Source organism: Siniperca chuatsi, linkage group LG24 (assembly GCF_020085105.1).
Source record: "Siniperca chuatsi isolate FFG_IHB_CAS linkage group LG24, ASM2008510v1, whole genome shotgun sequence".
NCBI lineage: Eukaryota > Metazoa > Chordata > Actinopteri > Centrarchiformes > Sinipercidae > Siniperca > Siniperca chuatsi.
In genome coordinates this window covers 12,956,573-12,971,139 of record NC_058065.1, presented here as the reverse complement: position 1 = coordinate 12,971,139, position 14,567 = coordinate 12,956,573, and the positions used below count along the sequence as shown (strand labels likewise).

General features: G+C 40.5%; 3 protein-coding genes across 4 annotated transcripts in view; 2 read left to right on the top strand and 1 right to left on the bottom strand.

Annotated features, from left to right (window-relative positions):
- Positions 1-382: 382 nt before the first annotated feature.
- On the top strand, positions 383-4,153 carry lg24h8orf74 (linkage group 24 C8orf74 homolog). The gene is made up of 5 exons (XM_044188518.1): positions 383-563; positions 1,719-1,902; positions 2,508-2,731; positions 3,627-3,782; positions 3,880-4,153. The coding sequence occupies exons 1-5, from the start codon at positions 516-518 to the stop codon at positions 4,087-4,089; spliced, it is 822 nt and encodes a 273-aa protein (XP_044044453.1). The 5' UTR covers positions 383-515; the 3' UTR covers positions 4,090-4,153.
- Positions 4,154-4,298: 145 nt separating this feature from the next.
- On the bottom strand, positions 4,299-12,433 carry LOC122872362 (L-threonine 3-dehydrogenase, mitochondrial-like). Of its 2 annotated transcripts, none has more exons than XM_044188515.1 (10): positions 12,125-12,433; positions 10,365-10,558; positions 10,132-10,174; positions 9,842-9,909; positions 7,114-7,263; positions 6,802-6,974; positions 6,544-6,634; positions 6,112-6,204; positions 5,742-5,918; positions 4,299-5,658 (listed from the first exon to the last, which is right to left on the bottom strand). In XM_044188515.1, exons 2-10 carry the CDS (start codon positions 10,549-10,551, stop codon positions 5,519-5,521), a joined length of 1,122 nt encoding a protein of 373 aa, XP_044044450.1. In that variant the 5' UTR covers positions 10,552-10,558; positions 12,125-12,433; the 3' UTR covers positions 4,299-5,518. The 2 variants fall into 2 exon arrangements, with proteins under 2 accessions (XP_044044450.1, XP_044044449.1); XM_044188514.1 differs by having other exon boundaries at positions 9,842-9,912; positions 12,125-12,421.
- A 545-nt stretch (positions 12,434-12,978) lies between these two features.
- The window catches only part of LOC122872360 (metalloreductase STEAP3-like), a 167,332-nt gene continuing 165,743 nt past the window's right edge, over positions 12,979-14,567 (top strand). The window contains exon 1 of the mRNA XM_044188506.1: positions 12,979-13,318. Coding sequence (XP_044044441.1) covers positions 13,283-13,318 — 36 coding nt within the window. The 5' untranslated portion in view covers positions 12,979-13,282. The remainder of the gene's footprint in view (positions 13,319-14,567) is intronic.

The following is a 14,567-nucleotide window of genomic DNA, read 5'->3' as shown; positions in this document are numbered from 1 at the left end:
AGGAGGAGAAGACTGGCAGAATAAGAGAGGAGAGGAAAGGAGGAGGAGGAGTGGGATTCTTGTTAAAGAGGATTAGACCTGCCTGAACCATCTGTGGCTTTCCAGGATTGATAACTCTAGTTATATGACAGATCAGTTACCAGCAAACACACAAACAATAACAGTCGCCATTGAACCTCGGAAACAACAGGTGTCAGCTGAACTCATTAGGCTAATAACTGTGAATATTTCAGAATATTTTGTTAACAGTGAGTTGATTAAATATGATATGATACTATTCATTTCTTTTTACATGAAGTAATGTAACATTAAGTAATGAAACCTAAAAATAAAGCTTCGTGCTACGAAGAATCTCAACTCTGTATCCAAACATTCCATCAACTGCTACACGTCACAGGCCTAAGCGCGTGGGACGTTATCGCGTTAACAGCGCCGCACGCGCCGCACGCCCCACCCACGCGCCCGCGTCTGTCTCCCATGGCAACCAAGTGCACTTGTGTTGTCGTTTCTCGAAGATGGATTCCCTTACAGACAGTGAAATAGCACAGATAGCGAGACACCAGGTAGGCGGGCATTTAACTAACACCTGGAACTTTAATTTAATCGCTTATGCTGCCTTCAAATGCTGCCAGGAATTTTACAACAAGATCATAATCGACCCAAACATGAAGTAACCGACTGTTAACGCTAATTCATTAAAAAGCTGAATGCTACTGCAGATTCTATGCGCCTTATAGCTTCTTACGGGCTCCTAAAACGGTCGACTGTATTTCTGGGGAAATATCTAGCTCAACACACTGTCAGCTCAGAGAGGCCATTAACCCCTCCTTTTTTTTTTCTTTTTTTTTTTAAAGTACATATTACCAAGATGTAAACTTCATGTTTTCCATTGTGAAGTTCTGAAAATGAAATTATTAAAGTATCAGATCTAGTAAGGACATTTACTCAAATACTGTACTTGAGTACAATTTAGTAGCGAAGTATTTACATTTTATGCTACTTGACACCTCTCCTCCACTACGTTTCAGAATAAAATACTGTACTTGTAACTCCACTATATTTATTTGACGGTTACCCCAGCAGATTACGAATTAATATAGCCTACAAAACAATAGAATGGCCTCATGTAATCTGACGCATTGTAATAAACTACACAACTGTGTAATGTAAGATAAACTTGATTGATCCCACGCAGTACAAGAGCAGATGCATGGGAAAGATAAGTTACCTTAAAAAAAAACCTAGAACACTATATACATTATGAGCATCTACTATACACAAAATGAAGCATGAAAAACAAAAAGGTACTAAATAATACATGTACACAAAACATAAACAGATACAGCAATGATACACAAAAACAATAGGCTGTGTGTGAAGTGAGTGAATCATAATCCAAAGACAGTAATGCAGACGGCTACAGTTGAGCTGTGTGATTGATTTGTGAGTTAAAGCTCCACCATGAGCAGCTACAGCATTAACAAGTTACTTACACTTCAGTGCATCAATAATAATTCAATAACACTTTCAAATGGGTCACACTGCAAAATGAGTACTTTTACTTTTGATACCTTATGTATATTTTGTTGATAATACTTCTATACTTAAGTAAAATTTTGAATGCAGGACTTTTACTTGTAATGGAGTTTTTTTCCCCCCTATTGTATTGCAGCTTCTACTTGTAGCACAAATGATGTGTGTTCTTGTGTCTGTGCTAGAGAGAGGCCGGTGTGCAGAGGCTCAGCTGTCACTTCTCATGGCCCGAGTTCTGCGATGAACGGCGGTGCTTCCATCAGGAGTTTGTGTATGACGTCGCTATGTTCGCCGCGGCCTGTGGCTTCCCCTGGCCTTACGTGATCCGGGCAGCTGTGATCGCCAAATGCATCTTCCCGCAGCTGGACGGTCAGAGCAAATCAGCAGTGTACTGTACAGAAGCTTTTCAGGTGACACAGCGCTTCCCCTGGAGGTCATGATCAAGGAGCTTTAATGTGGCCATCAGAGAGAGCACTGTGTTCCCTGAGAGCACCGAATGCAGCAAAGGCTTCATTTGCTAGTGATGTTAAAAAGGTCACTTTCTGTACCCACTGACTCAGTCTGTTATTATCTGTTTATGGATTTCAGTTACAATAAGTGCTGTTGAAATGTCTAGTTTCTACTGTCAGACAACACAAAAGTAACATGGTTTTGCACTTTTCTGCACTGAAAATACACAAAACTCACATGAATGCCTGTCATTGTTGATCATCTAGTATAGATGTTCTTTTTCAACCTTGGAACCCAAATGTGAGTGAGTCATTTCCAGTGATTCATTCCCTGTGTGTCTTATTAAATCATTCTTCCTGCAGTATTATTAATGCAGGTCCATTACACTTAGGGCTGGAAGCTATTTTGGTTTTTGAGCTGAGCTTCTTTTCAAAGCCACAGAGCCCAAATTTGATCTTATTTTGCTGGAGTTTGGTTTCATAAACCTCTCAGGCTTCTGGACTTTATTGTCTTCTATCCATCAGTTCTCGACGTACCCAAACTATTGTCCTTGCTGAGAGAAGCGCTGTCTGAGCGTTTGCCAAACCTTACCTCTGTCCACCGACATGAGTTCATCCAGTTCCTCACAGACACCTGCATCACGCGGCGGAGGCTTTTCCAGGCGGTGGTGGGTGGAGCTGCTAACATGTCCATTGCTCAGCTACACTTGGAGGTGCAATTTCCACCCACACCCTGTCCTCTTATACAGGTAATGATCACTTGTAATCAGCGTCTACCTACTTGAATGGATTGCCATGAAATTTTGTACAGACATTCGTGTTCCCCAGAGGATGAATCCTAATGACCTCTGACTTTTCCTTTGACATTTGTGGTTTGGGGTGAAATAACTCGACAACTATGCTATTTGATGGATTTCCACAAACTTTGGTACTAAACATTCAGGATGCATTCTAATAACTTTGGTGATCGCTTAACTTTTCTAGTGCCATCACCAGGTCATTTTCCTAATGTACTTTGGTTTGTGACCATATACCTTAAAAAACGAATGATATATCCATCAGCCTCAGCTTTGCGTTATTTAGCAAATGTTAGCTAACATGCTAAACTACGATGGCAAACATGGTAAACATTATACCTGCTAAAAACCAGCATGTTAGCATTTTCAGTGTGAGCATATTAGCATGCTGATGCTAGTATTTAGCTCAAAACACCACTGATGCTATAAGTACAGCCTCAAAGAGCCCCTAGCATGCTGTAGCACCTAGTCTTGTTTGTTGTTTTTTGAGCTGGATGGGTTAATATATGTTGATTAATCATAAGTCAGACTTAACTTCAGGGCTTTTGGAAATGTATGTTGACTTTTGACATCTATTCCACAAGCAGACTCTAAGCAGAGATTATTATATCTATCCTCGGTCAAAATTCATATATGATAACATCAGCAGCCGAGGGACACTGACAAAGCTAGGAGTCACCATGGAGCATAAGAATACATTATGGCTGACCTGACTTGTAAACACAGCGGCTGTACAGACGGGTCATTTAATGCAGATCGGGGCTTTAATATCTGATGACGCTGCAATGAACTTTATGTATCTGCTGAAGTGCCCCCTGCTGATCAGTGCACTGTACTTGTGCGGCAGGGCACAGATCTGCATGAGTGGGAGCATCAGCGTCATCAAGCCGAGCTCACCTCAATTTTGCGACAGAAGGAGGAGAAGCTGCAGATGCTCCGAGATGGGTCAAGGGTCACTCTGGGGGAGGTCGATGTTCCAGAGGATGAGCAACTGGACAAAGAGGTGGGACTCACAAAGAGATATAAAACAGCTAACCAGTGGAAGCATTTGGGAAAATCTTTCATGACCTGACCAGCATTGTGTCTGCCATTCTCTGTAGGGTGTTTTGGCGTTGGTTCGTGCAGCCGTGAGGGCCACAGAAGGCCAGGTGCTGGCGAGTCTGAACCGAGAGACCACCCTGCTCAGTGACATCCTGCAGCTCAAACTGCAGCAGGCAGCATTGGCCACCGGGAGGCTCCACAATCCTGTTCCTTCCAATACAGGTCACTTCGATTTACATCCAGACGCCAAAGCAAAAACAAAAACATGACTGAGGGACTCTGAAAATGCAGTGTGAGGACGGGACCACAGTGAATAAAGCTAACGGGAGTACATTTCTGATCTACTTCATTGTCCAGTATGGGATAACACCTAATTATCCATTTGTGGGCTACTGTACTGGAAAATTTAACCACAGCGATTTTCACAACCTGCTTTATGATCATGTTTGTGAGCGGTTACAAAGGGAGAGTCAAGAACTGGTTTCATACAAGTATATATTTTTTAAAGTCATCCTTTTGATTTAACAGGAAAAGCTGCAAAGAATAGCATCATAAATAACATAAATATTAAAAAAAACTATTTGAGCTCTAATACCCATTACCTTCATTCTACACATCTCTTTCACAAAGCAAAGTCTTTAAAGTACAGCTCCAAAACTGAAGAGCTCCATTTTCCTGCATTAACTTATTCAACATTCATAAATATTTAGCACCAAGACTGCAGCTTCTAAACAGAAAGCAACAATAAAAAGAATTCAAATAGAAATGAAATAACAAAAATACTAAAAGCACCTAGTTCAAAGGTCAAGTACCTTTTAGAAGTGATTCTTCTTTAACTCAAACACTTATTTTAAGGCCTGCTAGGTTTCCCTTTTTTGAAACTATCACATAAGGAAACTATCAGGCAGTTAAAGTACCTGTTAACTATCCCTACAGTGCCACTAGCTAGGGTTACCAGTTTCTATAGTAACAGCACCCGAGGTAAAGCCTTTCAGTGTTTATGGTTACAGTACATATCGGTGACCAGTTGGAGTGCAGCTCTTACTCACAGCCAACTGGTTTTCAGGATGGCAGAAGTGCCCCTAAGGCAAGCAGATGACAGATGCATATACAGTAGGCTGGCAAAGTCATCTGTGTACTTACAGATACAACATGACATAAATACATACATACATACATACATACAGTACATTCAGATAGAGAACTTAACTCTCTTAAAAGTTCAGTAACTTAGTGACAGTATCCAGCATGAGCTTGCAGCACATTAAGCACAACATTGGTTTCATGCAAAAGCTGGATGGATGGACAACAACAAAGAGAAAAAAGAGGGAGGAGATGGACAAATGAGGAGGGAGTGGAGCATGGTGAGAAATGGAGATGGGTGCAAAATCACAAATCTAATCAAAATACCATATTGAGTGGTCTGGAATGTTTTGATGCCTCTAATATTGAGGTTTATATATTTGATTCATTGTCAAATTGGTAGTATTTATTTGACTGATCTCAATCCTAATCCCTGTCTGACGTTTTTTTTTATTTATTAGTTTAAGATTTTAGGTAAGACTTGGTGATTTTGTTAAGACATAACTGAAACTTGAAAGTGTTATAGTGAAGGTTAAAAATGCTCTTAAAGCCTCAATGTCACATCATTTCAAATAAAACTTTGTATGGAGTTGCTACAAAAAGGCTACAAACGGCTCAGTAGGCTTGTGCCAGCTGGTTGCCCATAGTGATGTGAGTCAGCATGGACTGCACCAACTCTGGGAGTTCATACTCGTGCTTCCAGCCCCAGTCCCGCCTCGCTGCGCTGTCCTCTAATGCCATTGGCCAGCCGTCCGCTGAGAAGAGACAGAAAGGATATTTGGTAAAGGTATCCAGCCAAAACTCCGGTGATGTAATAATATGATATATGCAATCTCACCTATAGCCTGCCGCACTGGATCCACATTATAGGTGACCTTGAGGTCAGGCAGCACTTTCTGTATCTCCTGGGTGAGGTCATGTGGTGTAAAGCTCATAGCGTTGATATTGTAGGTGCGGCTGAGCAGTGTGTCTGCCTGAGCCTCCAGGAACTCTAGAGTAGCCCTGAGACAGTCATCTGGACAGGAGGAGGGTGAGTAGGTGAAGATGAAGGGAGGGCAAAGTAAAAGGTGAGGAGGAGAGGAAAGAAAAAGACAAGAGAAAACAGAGATGTGGATTACAGCATGAATATCACTTGGAAAGTTAAAATGTTGACAGGGAAAAAAAACACTATTCTGCCACAAAGTTAGTCTGGAAAAGTCTGGAATTACCAATGTACATCATAGGAAGCCGTGTGTCACAGCGCAGGTTGCACTCAAAATGGCCGGTCTTCACAGCTGCATGGAAGATCTGGACAGCATAGTCTGGGAAATAGAAAAGCAGATCAAGATTAAGACACCAGAACTTGTTATATCTTCTCTGTTTAATTCGTACGAACTATTGCCAGTCAAGAAATGGTTCTACACATAACCCCCGTAAAATCACAAGTAGTCATTTTTACACTTCATGTGCAGGTATTGTTAATCTTGGACAGAGCCAGGCTAGCTGTTTTCCCCTCTTTCCGGCCTTTGTGCTAAACTAATCTATCTGGATGCTGAGTCAGCAAGAGACAACATTCAAAACCTACAACATCTTGGTCCACCATCTTTATTGCATTTTTAGGTAGGTTACACCTTAAACACTTCCTCCTCAGACCTGCTTACCTGTGGTTCCCCCTCCAGGCTGGGAGTCAGCTGAGATGATGCCTGGATACCTGAGACAACGGAAATCCAGCCCATACCTGTGGTGGTAGTACTGACAAAGAGAGGAGAGGCAAAGCTTCAAAAACACAAAACATTGGGCTTTACAGGGATCTGTGGTAAAATATCAATGAGAAAAATGTATGAATGTATTTAGAAACTTGAGATGTCTTTGTGTGCGTTCTGTATATCTGTATATCTGTGTGAATGTGTGTGTCTCACCTCACCCATCAGCTCTGCGTGGACCTTGGAGACACCGTAGATGGTCCGCGGTCTCTGCACACACAGCTCAGGGGTGGGGTCCCTGGGTGAGGATGGACCGAAGGCACCGATGGTGCTGGGGACAAACACACGCAGACCATGTTCGGTTGCTATGTCTAGTATGTTATGGAGACCTACAAAGAGAGAGAGGCTGTGCATCAGTGTCTGTGTTAGGATGGCTCTAAATGCTGTTACTTAGAATCTGTAATAAAGTGTCTTATCTTCAGTAGTTTCACAGTAATATAAATATTACACAAGTGTATGTGCTTGTACCCGTGATGTTGACTTCTTTGGCCAGTGCGACGTTGTTCTCTCCTATAGCGGACAGTACAGCTGAGTAGTGAACCAGCCAGCTGATGTTGTTGTTGACCACAATCTCCCTGAGGTTCTTATAGTCCAGGATGTCTGAGAAGATGAATGGACCTGTTGAGGACAGAGCGTGTTTGAATAGTGTCTACCCACTCATTTGTGGACACTTTTGACACTTTTACCCCAAGAGCCTAGTTTTATGATAATGATAAGAAAACTAATTCAAAGAGAGAAAATGGACAAACATAGGGTCACACAGTGAGGCATATATATATATATATATATATATATATATATATATATATATATATATATATATATATATATATATATATATATATAAAAATTCCAATAGATAGAAGCCAAGTGCCTCCCAGGAATTATTTGGTAATCAAATGTCTGATTTTTAGGCAAGACAAGTTTATTTGTATAGCACATTTCAACAAGGCAATTCAAAGTGCTTTCAAATTTTTTTGAGAATCTTGTGTATCACGGGATTCTTGTGGGATTCCCACGGGATGGAAGTCAATTTCCCTATTCATCATGGGACTGTGAATCATAGGTAAGTTTTTATATATAAATATGCAGTTCTAATATGAAAAAACGCTATTTTCTGATTTTTTCTTTTTTTTTCGGGAACGGGAAGAGACGGGAGTCATACTTCCATGATTGGGATGGGACAGAAGTATTTTTGTGGGAGTGGGATGGGACAGGAGTGAAAATCCACTCCTGTGTCACACTCTAGTCTGGATGGTTCATAACGTAGCAGAAGATCAAAAATGTACTTTGGGCCTAAACCATTCAGTGCTTTATAAACAAACAGTAGTATTTTGAAATCAATTTGACAGGAAGCCAGTGTAAAGACCTCAGAACTGGAGTGATGTGATCCACTTTCTTGGTCTTACTGAGGATGCGAGCAGCAGTGTTCTGAATCAGCTGCAGCTGTCTGATCGATTTTTTAGAGAGACCTGTAAAGACACCGTTACAGTACAGTATCCTGGATATATTCTTAAGGTGGTAGTAGGCTGACTTTGTAATTGTCTTAATGTAGCTGTTGAAATTCAGGTCTGAGTCCATGGCTACACAAAGATTTCTGGCTTGGTTTGTGGTTTTTAACATTACCCCTTTGAAGCTGAGCGCTGACTTTTAATCATTCCTCCTTGGCTCCAAAAACAATGACTTCAGTTTTGTTTAACTGAAGAAAATTCTGGCACATCCAATCGTTGATTTGTTCAGTACACTTACTCAGTGCTTGTATGGGATTATAGTCACCTGGTGACATTGTTATGTAAATTTGTGTGTCGTCTGCATAATTATAGTAATTTATTTTGTTGTTTTCCATAATGTGAGCCAATGGGAGCATGTAGATGTTAAACAGAAGAGGCCTCAGAATGGAGCCTTGGGGAACTCCACGTGTAATTTTTGTCTGCTCAGATGTGTAATTACCTATAGACACAAAATAGTCCCTGTCCTTTAAGTAGGATTCAAACCAGTTTAATACTGTGCCAGAAAGTCCCACCCAGTTTTCCAGTTGGTCTAGTAAAATGTTGTGGTCGACCGTGTCGAATGCAGCACAGAGATGCAATAATACCAAACTGAAATTCTGCCACTGTCTGTGTTTAAGTGGATGTCATTGAAGACCTTAACAAAAGCAGTCTTAGTGCTGTGGTGTGCTCAAAAACTTGACTGGAAGACATCAAAACAGCTGTTTAATGCCAAGAAGTTGTTCAGTTGTAGAGAAACAGCTTTTTCAATGATTTTACTTAAAAATGAGAGGTTTGATATGGGCCTATAATTGTTCATTAGTGAAGCGTCTAGATTATTCTTTTTTGAAGAGTGGCTTGATGACTGCAGTTTTCAGGGCCTGTGGGAACCCAGCTGAGAGAAGAGACATGTTGATACTTTGTAGAAGAACTGAGGCTATGTAATTAGAAACATTTTTGAAAAAGCATGTTGGCAGAATATAAAGGCAGCAGGAGGAGGATTTCAGATGTTGTATAATGTCCTCCAAGTTTTTATGGTTAATAGAATCAAATTGTATCATGCTATTTGAATTTATTTTAAGTGGCCACAGGGACAACACATACCCTGTACCTGGTATGGAGGCACTGACTGCCTGTCTAATTTTCTGAATTTTGTCAGTGAAGAAGGAGGTAAATTCACTGCAGGCCCTGGTATATAGAAGTTCAGAGGCTACTGAAACAGTTTTTATGTATATTATCTTGCTCTGTCCACTTCAATTCAAAGGTTGTCCAGTCAAATTATAGGTAAAACACACTGCAGCAAGATATATCTTACAGCTGCATCTACTGAGGCCACTGTAGGTGGAGAAACTGGTATCTCAGCCTCCTCTATGGTGGCTTTATCCCTTTCTGAATGTTGAACATTAATGCAAAAATGTGTCTACGAAGTCTGCAATAAGTTCTTGCTCATAGATTCTGAGAGGCGGGGATTCAGACCGGAAACAGCGCAGGGGGCTGTGTTGATGGGGTCGTGTTGTTTAAGGTACAAACAATGAAATACGATCCAGGAAGTCCAGCTTGAGCAACAGATGAATGCGTTGGACCGGGAATGTGCGCCTGCATATATGTGATTGGCCAATGCAGCACCTTTCCAGATGACACACAAAATACCACATACAAAATTCTATTTACATTGAATTCCACAGAATAGGTTACACAAAAATACATACCATTATGGTAGACATCGTAGGGGGGTTTCTTAATGTCAGACAGGATAACGTTGTTTTTTCCAAATCGTCTTCTGAAGATGAAACAATATGGTCAGTTTTCAGGCCTTTAGGCACCACTCACATCTCAGATTATACAGTCTTTGGCCAACAGGTACTGGTGTCACCTTCCTGGTGCCGTGCCATAACTCTTCACCTGGAACAATTTGCTACTGAACACAAATACAAAAACTACCATGCCACCTTTGGAAATAGATAAACAATTGAAATAGGAAGTTACGTAAACTCCTTACCTCAGCAACTTGGCAAGCCCCACCCCTAGCTGTCCAAGCCCTCCTATAACAATAAAAAGAGAAGGAAAATGAGTTACCATAGAGATCAAGTGTCACTGTGACTGTGATTGACTTGATATTATGGGAGGGAACTTTGAGGAGCGAAATTCAGAAAATCAGGAAAATACAAAGAGAAAGAGAGAATAACTGCCTGAAAAAACATAAAATAACACAATGACAGTGCAAAAACCAACCAGTGATGAGGACTTTGGGGTGGTCAGTATCAATGCAGGATGAGGGATGAGTTCTCCCAAAAGCACATAACTGTTGTGAGGATGAGCTGATACCACGTACTGCTGAGATCAATTGCTCAACACTGCACTGGGGCCTGCTCCCAGCATGCTTCACTGCACCCCTCAGCAACTGCAACACCAGCATCATACACCTCCTATAAACACAAGCATGCATTAACAGAAACAATAACAGGTGTACTTATCTGAAGTATTAAAATACTGTGTGTGGATCTACTACCATGGTGCACAACAGTTAAGTTAGATTACTAAGCACGCTTGTGTTGTGAAGGGCAACTTAGGTCACTGAGCTTAAGGCATGAGGGTGTCATTCTAGACACCACCCTGATGTACAGAACAGTGTGTACATTTCTAATTTGTGTTAATAAATGTCAAAATGTGTACCCTCCACTGTATAATGTATTCAGCATACCTATGTTTGATCATCTCTGTTTTGTCCAACTCTCTCTGGCTGGTTCTCTCAACTTTTGCCTCTAGACTAATTGGTAAGGCTTAATAAAACCCAGGATGAAGCAACAAAAATGAAAGGCACATGTTGCGCATTTATTAAGATGGAACAGTAAAAATAAATAAATACATTATATGTGAATTAAGTCTATCCTAACCCCCACACCCATCTCAGATTAGCTCCTGAAAGCCTGCTGCTGACTTGGTCTAAATATAGACTACTTAATCTATATCCCAGACCACCTTTAAGCTTATGGGGGCAGTCAGATTAATGTGGCCAAAGAAACACCAACCTTGACCTGTACAATTACAAAATAATGCAATCTAATAGCCCTGCAATAGATATTACATTTGTGTATAGTATAATGTTGACCTCTTTGGCGAAGGAAACTTAATGGAGGCAAAATAACATGAACACCTGAAATAACCTGTACATGTGACAATTATACAATTACAGCACCACACACTTCGGCTTCAAATTTTCCAACTAAACCAATGCCTCTCTGACAGATTCAACAAATAAACTTAGAAACAAATAAACACAGTAAGTTGGAAATTATTTCAGGGCTGACTTGCCTTTACGGTGCCTATCCCCTTTCCATGCCTGATAAAAGTTAGGTTCAAAGACTTTACCTAGGCATTATGGTCTTACATCTGTTTAACCTTATGCATTACAGATATACCGATTATTCATTATGATGTTTTCAGTGAATAAATAGGGATCCAATTACCAAAGCTGGTACTGCAGCAGTAACTACAGTACTACCTGGCGTACAGTGTAGATTCCGAACTGAAAACATTATGCAAACGTGTTTTATCCTGAGGGACTACACCGTCTTATTATGTAAAAGATTATTTAAAATGTGTTATGTGCTGTTTTACGAGTTATACATGTTTGAAAACGGAAAGACATTTTAAAGGGTGTTTTGTTTACTTAAAGTTCGACGTGACCTTCTCGCCTTAAACAGCACCTGTGTTCAACCAAGATAACGCTGCTAGCTATCAGTAGATAGTAAGGTGACTATCTGTGGGGCCAGACCAACCTAACATCTTCATCTCTCCTCCAACTGCTGCTGAACCATAGATAACAGCAACGTTAGCCTAGCTGTCATTTAACCGTGAACATGAAATTTTGCTAGCTATCTGAAGCTTTTATGCTTTATCTGCGCTAGCTAAAACGTTACCAATCCGACTGTTGCAAAACTGGCTACATAAAACGTATGGTAAAATTAAATGTCTTAAATTAAATTTCTTACTTTGATATGAACTGGAAAAAACACAAAAGACGACTTCGACGTCCTTCACCCAGCCAATGACTGAGACGAAACTGTTCGTTCGTTGCACTGTGATTGGCTTCCAGCTCGAGAGGCTTGACGGCCGAGCCTGCCCAAATAAAATACAAACTTCCTGTTATAACTTTCAAAATAAAATCCGTATTTATAAATATGACCCGTGCACGGTATGCCTTTATCCTTTAACTGAAAGAACGGGTGATCAACCCAACCCCCTTTGCTACGGTTGCTGCCTAACCACAAAACGGAGCATGTACACTAAATGGAATAATGCAATGCACTGCAAATTGTCCTGCAAAAAATACTACGGTTTTACGGTGCACAGAGGTCTCCATCTTCTTCTTCTTTTTTTAACGGCGGTTGGCAACCAGCTTAATGGTGCATTACCGCCACCTTCTGTTCTGGAGTGTGGATCAGTCAGTAAACCATACTCTACAATTTCCCAGGGATTTAGGGGGGAAGAAAACAGAGGTTTCCATGTTTCTGGCCAGTCATTTTATGAGCAGGTGGTGCTTGTGCCTCAGTGTCAGTGGAGTTTAATCTCAGGAAACAAAACAAGCCAGGACTACCTCACTATCCTAAATAGCTATTACTTTCACTTTAACAAAAAAACATTTAATAATTTTCGTTGTCACATATTGTCATCTTTGTTGTTGTTTCCATAAGTGGGTGAAACAGCGCCCCTCTGGGATGTAACGGCTTGTAAATGTCATCCAGTCTGTGCGGTTAAAAGACGGCATTGCACCCATACCGAGTTCTACCTGAGGGAGGTCAGGTGAAGCTAATTAAAACATATTAAGTGAAAAACAAGATGGGCTCGTGTCACTCTCAAACTATGAATGGACGTCTCTGGAAAAAGAAACTCTGAAGTGCATTGTGAAGCCCGTCATACTCGGACTTTCAACAAACAATGGAAATTTAGCAACATTATTTAAATTAAACAAAGGTCAGGGTTAGCTTGTTTTCCATTATTGCTAATGATGTCAGCTGCCGCCTTGTTGTATCACTAACGTTAACAAGCAGCGATGGCGGGAGGAAGTAAGGACTTTTGTCAACCAACAAACTATGACCTTCACAGCAACAAGTGCAGTGGGACAGTACAGGACAGGTCACGTTGTCTAAATGAATGAAAGGAGACTGAACGTCGACTTCAAAAACGTGAGTCAAATACACCCTCTGTCTGTATGTTTGTATATCTGTCTCACTGCTAGCTGGTTTGTTTCCTCTTGATGGCTAAATGTCTCTGTGTATATTTAACTCCTTGCTGTGTTCTTATTGATATTATGAAGGCTGTACTGAAGCTGTTGTGTTGTTGCTGTTGTCTACAGAGAGGAGATTCTAAAATTTCTAAATTTGCATTTGTTGGTTGTTTTGCATTTGCATCACTGTGAATGGGCCTGTGCAGAAGGTAACTGCTTGAGAGAAGAGAATTGTTTTGTTAAGCTGTACTGTAGTGAGTCATTAGCTTTAATAACCAACTTGAATACTGTTGGCATTGTTGGCTGTGATTTGTAAGCCAAGCAAACAGACTGAGCTGTGTAAATCATGTATTTGACACGTGCAATGCTTCTTATTGATGTAAACATAAATCTGTTGTCTAAAAGTGTTTCAACTGAATGTTATGTGGCTTGATGTATTACATGGCAACGGAACAGTCCCACAAATCAGAATTAGTTTACTTTGTTGATAAAATGACACACTGTCCTACTTTTATGTGTTTCTTATTCTAAAAAAACAGCTGGCCCCAGTCAGCTAAATGCTACATTAATGCATGCTTATTATTGAAATCAGAATTTCCCATAAGAATAAATTAAGTGACCGTCTACTTGTTGTGGACATTTACTAAAACAATGACAGGTGTAATTAACTTAAAATTGAGATGTGTTCATGCAAACCCCATAAAATTAATGGAACAAATTTCCCTCCTGTAATTAAGATGAAATTCAGTGTCAGTTATAACCTTGCCCCTGCTAATTATGAACGAGTGATTTATTCTCTGTTGCATGCAGGAAGATTAATCTGTGTCTTGTATCGCTAACTGAGTGGTGGACATGTGTGTACACACACATGCATGCACATACACACTCTTTAGACAAATGCAAACAACTTTGCGTGCATACCCACTGAAGCGCTGATCTGACAAGTTCATGTTGAGCTGTAGCCCTGCAGGAGGGGCCTCCAAAATATCAGAGAAATTCATTATAATTTTGCACAAATACCTTTTTGTTCTGACTTCAATATTCCATCCCTTGCCATCTTTGATTATCACTTTTTGATTTGCCAGTAGAATATTTGACAAAGTAACAAATTGGATGGGGTCCTCCTGCATGTGAAAAGTTTAGCATGCAGCACATAATGACAAATTAAAGGTCAGTGCCATAGCCTTTATATTTTCTGATGACTGTGT